An 8328-nucleotide genomic window follows, 5' to 3' on the forward strand; every position below is an offset into this window, starting at 1 on the left:
CACTCGGTCATCGGTGATTTGGATCACGGCGAGTACGACTCCGTCATCCACGTTCATTGGAACGCTTCCGCTCGCGATCTACAAGGGTATGTAGATGCACTCCTTTCCCCTCGTTGCTAGTAGACTACATAGATGCATCTTGGTGAGCGTAGGAAAATTTTAAAATTATGCTACGATTCCCAACAAAATCGCGGTCGAAAATAATCGCGAAAAACCTGAGAAAAAGAAAAACTGACGAACAGGCTAACGAACGAACGTTCGCGGTCTGCGACTAACGGGCGAAACCGTTCGTTAAAACGAACGGACGGACGAACGTTCGCTAAATAAACTAAACCGAGAAAACCAACGAACCGATCTAAAAAAACGAACTAGGGTTTATAGAAAAACGAACGGTTTTAAAAGAAAAACCGGCGGCGGCTACCTCGAGTCCGGCGGGATTCCGGCGAGGCGGTGAGGCGGCGGTGGGCTCCGGCAGGGTGGCTCGTGGGCGGCGGGTCGGGCGGCGGCGGCGCGGCCGGCGGGCAGCAGCGGTGGCGGCTCGGGCGGCGGGCTAGGGTTTGCGAGGGGGCGCGGGGCGGCTAGGCTGTCGGGGTCCCGGGGTCGCGGCTTAAAAAGGCCGGCCCGAGGTGTCCTGGCCGGGTACGGCCCGGAGTCGGTTACACTTAAAAAAAAAACAATCCAACATGCAGAAAAAGAAAGAAAAGAAATACTAAACGGACTCCAAAAATCCCGAAGTAAAATTTCCCCGTCCTCTAAAAATATGCCGGACAAGGTGGACATTTATTTGGGCCTATAATGAAATTTTGAAAAACGCATATTTTTCCTATGCAAATAAAATAGCAATAAAACCGAATAAAATCAAATATTTGATTTTAACATTTTCCTCTAATATTTCATTTATTTTGGAGAAGTCATATTATCTCCTCTCATATATTTTAATATGAAATATTTTCGGAGAGAAAAATAAATTAAAACCAACGTGATCCTTGTTTTAATATTTGATAAAATTTCAAATATGAAAAACGTGAAATCCCCAACTCTCTCCGAGGGTCTTGAGTTGCTCAGAATTTCGAGGATCGTAAAACAAAAATGCAATAAATATGATATGCAAGAATGACCTATGTATAACATTTCAAATTGAAAATTTTGGATGTTATATTTAGCCGGCTGTTCACACTCGCGCGAGTGACTGCGTCGGCAACCGTCCGATTGCCAGACAATCGCACGGTGGACAGAGGCACCATCTGCTTTTTCATTATTATACACACGTGCTGCAAGTGGGTCCCACGTCTCGTTTGCTCGTTCTGCGTCCAGCCAGATCACGGCCCGCAGCAGAGCACGCAGGTAGCATTTGGGGGCGATTATGAGAGAAGGCCGTGGCGGCGACGGGGGATTCAGCGGTTGGAGGGACGGCGGGGGGGCGCCGGCGACGCGCTGGATCAACGCGGCCCCCTGTAGCGGCGGCCGACGTCAGGTAGGTTTGCTTATCCTCGCATCCACTCGTCGACGGCGAACCCCTAGGATCTCCATTTTGCGTTGTTCTTCGGCGGATTAGAGACCGGAGGGTGTAGTTGAGGGACGGCGCGTGCGCCGTCGATGCCCTAGAGCAGCGGGCAGCCCCCCTGTAGCGGCGGCCGACAGTTTAACTAGTTTCGTTGCTTCATTTCCGTGTTGCTATTGTAGATTAGAGGCAGGGGATGGTCTCGTTTGAGTAGTTTACAGGCAAAACCCTATGGTCTTATGGCCGATTTCACCAATTTCGTACCCTTTTTTAGTGTTCATAGGTCATTTATTTTGTGATTATGTTGATTTCTGAGTAGCATGGATGTTTTTTGGGTTTTGTTGGTGACTGATTGTAGTAGCACTAAGCAGAGAGCGCTCTACATGTGATCAGTGGGATTGTTCTCTATCCTCCCCCCATTTTGAATTGGTTGTTGTTGCTTGGAGAATGTTCATGATTTTTGTTGCTTTGGAGGTACTGAGATTGTGTGGTAATCAGAGTGTCGTGTTGTATACCTGTTGGCCCCCTGTTTTTAACGGAGATGATTGCGGTGTAGAAACAGCTGACCCGCTGCTTCTTTTGTTGCGACATCATGCTTGCTATGTTTCTATATGTGTTTAGCTGAAATTTTGTTGCTTTGATTTATGCACACACACACACACACACACAAGATAAATTTTCCATTTTTGTGTCTCGAATGTGGGTTGTTTTTTATCTGTGTTTTAATGCTGTTCCATGTTCCTTTTTTTCTTTACGCAGCATTTCAGAGGAAGAAGAAGAAATGGAGTCAGATATATTATTTGTGCAACGTTTGCGTGTTGTTGCAAAAACCAAGCTCAATCCACCAAAGAGGCGCATAATAGATGGCATCGGCTTTGGTGATCTCATGAGGATCGCACCATTCACTGTCCATATGAACTGATCGAGTGGATTGTGATGAACATTGACCCTGATACACGCACTGTTTTTCGAGTCATCGATGTGTCGTAACTGGAAGTCGACTCATACACCTCGACTAGTCGATCGGCAGGGCACGACTCGTCAAGAGTCGCTACCCCAGAAAGACTCGTCGACCTCAAAAACCTTGGATACACGTGAGCTGAGGTATCACACCTTCCTTCTAAAATCCCAGGCCTCTTTTTGTATACTTTACTCATAACCTGCAAGTTTGCCTTCATCTGAACCATGTGGTCTCTCACATATTATACAACAAATGTTTTTTGTTTTGTTAGGCTTAATCAGAAGAAGTCAATTGTATTCACAAGAGACATGGTGAAGAAAGTGTTTAATGTCCCCTCAGGTAACAGACTGATGGAGCTCTTGAAGAGACATGAGCAATGTGATCTCCGCAACATTTACCACAAGAATGGGAGGGCTCCCATTGCCCACACAACAAAGTGCTGCATAGAGCGGGTAATGATGATGCTCTCACCTTCTGAAGGCCTTGGGTGCTGTTATCACTTGCAACAGTTTTATGCCCGGGCACCGGCAATATGGTCCCCCTGGAGTGCCTAAAAAGCCTGATAGAGATGGACAAGGTTGCTGAGTTTGCCTGGGATGAGCACATTCTAAACTTTGCGATGAAAGAAGTAAAGAATTTCAAGGACAATGCAAAGCTGCAGCCTTCCTCTCCATTCTTGGTTGGCGGATGCTTCCCTATGCTAGCGGTAATCACAACACCTTATTTGAGTGTTCTTACGTACGTTATTATTTTTTTGTGCTTACAACCCAAGAATAATAATAAAAATTTCTTGTGGCAAAAAAAAGGTTGTATATATGGATCTGGTTTTCCCTCCCCCTGGCATAGATGAGCAGAAATTGAACCTCTCTCTGCCGAGAGCTTGCTTTGTGTTTGATAAGGATTTTGCTCTTGTGTTGGAATACAACAAGAACAAGCTTTGGTTGGGCAAAGCCTCATTCGGGATGCGGCCTGTAAGTTCCAGGATCATTTTCCTCGTCCCTTTTTGAAGCATTTTTTTGTTTGCTTACATTTTCTTTTTGTCTTTTTCATGTGGTTCTTATGCGTGTTTCCCCCTGTTTTTACAGCTCCTCCTTTTGTCAGACACACCATACGCAACATTGAATTCCCAAGGTGGTGGTGCTGCCAATGCTCTGGAAACAGCTGTCGAAGATACAGCGAGGGCTGATGCAGAAATGGGAGGGTCCGCCAATGGCCCAGAGGTGGTTGTTGCTCAAGACCATGCTGCTGCCAATGGCCTGGACATCTCTGGTACTCGAGACGATGGGACTGCAAATGATCCTGTGGGAGATAGCGTTCCGTAGGAAAATGTCAAGAGTGTTGATGAAGAGTTGTGCGGTTCACTAGACCAGTGGCTGAACAACCCAACACCATTTGGTGTAGAGTTGGAGGTGATTTCCTCCCATCCTTGTTTCAGTGCTTCTTTTTAACATTCTTATTTCATCCTTATTAGTAGTATATATTTTTCTAAAGATTTCGCATATTTCTTTCTTATCATGTTCTAGTATGCAAACAACAAACAATTTTTTTACCTTTCTTTCAAGCTCTTCTAATAGTTTTCTTTTCTTTCTTTCTTTCTTTCTTTCTTTTTGTTGATGCAGCTCCCACCACATTTGGCTGCAATCTATGACAAGCACACCAAAACATATGTTGTAGAGCTCAAAGGCGCCCTAAATTCTTTCGGGCAGGTGCTGCAAACAATCCGTTGCAAGCGAACGGGGCAGCTCCTGTTAGATGTTCATGCTGCTTCTAGAAGTTCTCCACCAGAATCAGATGAACAGAACAATATCATTTATGATATTCCAATAGCTCGCAGCGATGGGGTAGGTAAGGAGGGGGAACGAGGTTGTAGTAAAGGTCCAATCAGCAAGGATGCAGAGAAGCCATCAGTTGATAAGGTGGACGAGCCAGTGGAAGGAGCTCGAAGCAATGGGACAAATGTCGCTATTGTCTCAGACTTGCAATCTGAAAGCAAGGTCGATGAGTCAGCTGGCAGAGTGAAGCAAGCGATTTTCTTCGAGAACGCAGAAGGGTAAGGTGCTCCCATTGAGCAGAATCAAGATGGGCATCAAACTATCCCTCAGGAGCACTCCCTGTCTCCCACAAGGAATGCATTATATGAAGATGTGTCATCTTGCAGTTTGTTCCCCGGGGGATGTGAAGTTTTTGAGTGGTGGAGCAGAATCCCAGACAGGCCTACTCCCTCCAATGTAGGGGAGTAGAGAGAGGAGGAACGGGGTTCTGAATGGGACTGGCGGTGGGGATCAACGTGGGCGTCGCACTCATCCTCGCCTTTGGCCGATGCAAGAGCTCCCGCTCCGCGCGTCGCCGGCAGCTGGTAAGCCCAGCGCCCCCCTCCACAGCGCCGGCCACAAAAAAATTGAATTGACGGGATGCTCATGAAAGAATCCTTTTGCTTTCAGTGCACTTCTCGACAATCCCATGTGATTGTTTGTTATATTTTGCATTGATATATTAGTAGTTTCTGGATCACAGGAGTAATCTCATTTATCAGTGTTGTTCCATGTACATTACCTGACAGATATGCCAGGGCCCTGACTCAGTTAGGGTCTAAGCTGATTGTTTGGTTGACGGAGTGGAACTTTTTTGCTTAATAAGTTGTGTAAGCTATGATTTATATAGATATATAAAATCAAAATCTCCATGCTGAGGTTGATATTCTAGTTCTCTGATGTAGTAATTTCCGCCTTTGCCTTTGTGAGTTCAGTAATTCAGTTTGCCTTTTTGTTTTGTTTTGTTTTGTTTTTCGACATCAATTCAGTTTGACAGATGATTATACCGTCTAGTCCATTTTTCTTTCTTCGTGAGAATCTACTACTGTGCATGAAAACATGAATATACATGAGACTTTGCAAACCGGAAAAACTTTGCAAACTGTAACATTTATACATAGATCATTCATGCATATCATATTTTATTGCATTTTCGTTTCGCAATCCTCGAAATTCTAAGCAACTCAAGGACCCTCGGAGAGAGTTGGGGATTTCACTATTTTCATATTTGAATTTTATCAAATATTGAAACGAGGATTATTTGTTTTAATTATTTTTCTCTTCAAAAATATTTCATAATTAAAATAAATGAGAGGAGATAATATGACTTCTCCAAAATAAATGAAATATTGGAGGAAAAATATTAAAAATCAAATATTTGATTTTATTTGGATTTACTGCTATTTTATTTGCATTAGAAAAATTGCATGTTTTCAAAATTGCATTTTAGGGCCAAGAAAATGTTCATCTTGTTCTAAATATTTTATTTAGACGGTGAAAATTTGTTTTGGCATTTTTAGATTTTTATTTATTTTTCTAGGATTTATTTTCGGCGGAACTGTTTTTTTTTAAACTTCAGCGCCTGACTGGGCCGAAGCCCAGCCGAGCCAGGCCGGCCCACCCCGCCGCCACCGCCTTCCCCCGCGTGCCCCGTGCCTGCACCGGACTCCGCCGCCGCCCAGGTGCCCCTTCCCCAAGCCGACCCCGGCCCCTCCCCCTTTATATACCGCCCACCCCGCCGCCACCACCCCGTCCCGCCCAACGCCTGCCGCCTGCAGCAGCAGCCGCCGCCGCCGCTTGCCGCGCCGCCGCCCTCTGCCGTCGCTGCCGACGCCACCCAGCCCCGCCGGAGCCCCGAGCCCCGCCGGATCCGACGAGGTAGCCGCCGCCGCCGGTTTTCTTTAGAAAACCGATCCGGTTTTTTAGAAAACCTAGTTCGTTTTTTAGAATAGACCGGTTTTATTTTTTTCTCGGTTTAGTTTATTTAGCGGACGTTCGTCCGTACGTTCGTTTTAACGAACGGTTTTCGCTTGTTAGTTATAGACAATGAACGTTCGTTCGTTAGCCTGTTCGTCAATTTTTCTTTTTCTTGGGTTTTTCGCGATTATTTTTCGGTCGCGATTTCTGATCTGATTTTCGTTTCAGTTTATCTTTTCGCTCGTTTATCTGAATCAGGTGATTCAAGCGCCTAGATTTTCATCTCGAAACCCTCTTTCTGTTTAATCAACTTGAACAAGATTTTGGTACTGTAAAATTTGACTTTAGTTCAGATTAGCAAACGGATCTTGTTTCTTTCGCAGTTTGAGTTTTGTTGCTCCGTTTGATTTGATTCTTTTTGCAAACCGGAGTTCTTAAGTTGAACTTTCTGGTCAATTCTTCTTATTTGAGTTTTGCCCGCGCATCTTTGCTTGATTGCTTATGTATAATATTGTTTGTTTGCGATAGAATTCCCGGAGTGCGAAGCATGCTACTACGAGTCCCTAGGTTTTGCGGATCGTCAGCAAGGCAAGTAACACATTGATCATACTCTTTTCATACCCAGTTTTTATGCATTAGCTCCAATCCTCAAACACTGCATGATTAGGATATGATTAACTTGTGGGTATTGGGAAGTAGTTGATGAGGTAGAACCTATTGCCCTGTTATATTCAAACCCTTGGGAGTTACTTCTACGTATTGCTTATATTGCTATGCTATGCTCGTAGACGTGGTTTGGGTGAGTGAGTCCATGACAGATGTGAGATGATTAATTAATGGTTCAACTTAAGGTGGCAACTTTTATACACATCTGGGTGGATTGCTTGTCGGGCACCTGGAGAATCCAGTGTTGTCCTAGGATATCCTGGAGTACCCGTGTGATCATTCTAAGGTCCGCCACCCAGGCTCAAAGGGAACTGAGATATTTTCATGCTAGAAACTTCCGTGTGCAGCCACAAGCTATTATGGGCTCTAGCATAGTTGAGTAAGTTACGTGAGCTCTTGAAGAGGTAGACTAGCAGATGTAGAGGGATGTAGGTTGGTATAGTCTACCCGGAGTAAAGAGTTAATGTTTCTGAAAGACTGTGTCTCGGTCATCCGTTTCTCAATCACCATGTAGTGCGAGAAATCCAACGGAGGCAATCGAGTCTTGTGGGGAAACGTGCGCAAACCTCTGCAGAGTGTACAATCTAATCATGGTTAGCCGTGTCCCCGGTTATGGACATCTTGAGTATCTAGTACTTGGATTATCCTAAGTATCTCATCACTCTAATTTAACATTGTTGGGTTGATAATTACTTTTAATTGGGATTGAGTTGGAGGAACCTTCTCAATGATGTTTCAACTACCATGATAGTTAAAATAAGACTTATTCCTTTGTTGTAGGGAAAATTGGCTTTTCGCAAAACTGTAACCATAGAGCTTTCCACCAGCCAAATATGCATGTAGTGATAGCATTATTCTGTTCTTGCTCTACTGTGTTATATTGCCAGCATATTCGATGTGCTGACCCGTTTCCGGGCTGCAACGTATTATGTTGCAGACTTTTCAGACGAGGAGTAAGGTTCGTTAGGTCATTGCCGTGCAACTCAGCTATGCCGTTGGAGTTGATGGACTCACTTTATTTTCCAAGCCTTCCGCTGTTATCGTATTAGATGGCCTTAAGCCATATTTATTGTAATAAGTTCTCTTTTGAGACATTCGATGTAATAAGTGTGTGATTGCTACTCTGTTATAAATCCTTCGAGTACTGTGTGTGTCAGTATTACCGATCCAGGGATGACACTGAAGCACAGAGACTTGACCGTTTGAGGTCGGGTCGCTACAAGATGGTATCAGAGCACACGCTGAGTGTAGGACACGACCACTAAGATAAAACCATAGGTCACTCTTCTCTACTCATTTCTGACTCCTCTCCATTTTCTACTCTTAGGATGGCGGATTCAAGGAACAAGTTTGCACAAACGGATGAAGACACCCCGTTTGGACACCACTTGAAGGAAGTCACTAGGTACCTGAACATCGGAATACCAAGCTTCACCGGGTCTTACAACGCCACTTTACCAGAAGAGGAGCGC

General features: G+C 44.6%; 1 protein-coding gene across 1 annotated transcript; it reads left to right on the forward strand.

Annotated features, from left to right (window-relative positions):
* Positions 1 to 1279: 1279 nt before the first annotated feature.
* Positions 1280 to 5170, forward strand: LOC109752765 (uncharacterized). Its single transcript, XM_073503399.1, has 6 exons — positions 1280 to 1474; positions 2261 to 2605; positions 2734 to 3168; positions 3269 to 3433; positions 3548 to 3871; positions 4082 to 5170. Exons 3-5 carry the CDS (start codon positions 2995 to 2997, stop codon positions 3782 to 3784), a joined length of 576 nt encoding a protein of 191 aa, XP_073359500.1. The 5' UTR covers positions 1280 to 1474; positions 2261 to 2605; positions 2734 to 2994; the 3' UTR covers positions 3785 to 3871; positions 4082 to 5170.
* Positions 5171 to 8328: the final 3158 nt, after the last annotated feature.

The sequence above is a fragment of the Aegilops tauschii genome, chromosome 7, assembly GCF_002575655.3.
Source record: "Aegilops tauschii subsp. strangulata cultivar AL8/78 chromosome 7, Aet v6.0, whole genome shotgun sequence".
Lineage (NCBI taxonomy): Eukaryota > Viridiplantae > Streptophyta > Magnoliopsida > Poales > Poaceae > Aegilops > Aegilops tauschii.

Coding starts and splice junctions, on each gene's coding strand:
- LOC109752765 (XM_073503399.1), top strand. CDS start 2,995: ATGGTCCCCCTGGAGTGCCTAAAAAGCCTGATAGAGATGGACAAGGTT. Junction 3,169..3,268: donor GATGCTTCCCTATGCTAGCG/GTAATCACAACA, acceptor GGCAAAAAAAAG/GTTGTATATATGGATCTGGT. Junction 3,434..3,547: donor CCTCATTCGGGATGCGGCCT/GTAAGTTCCAGG, acceptor CTGTTTTTACAG/CTCCTCCTTTTGTCAGACAC.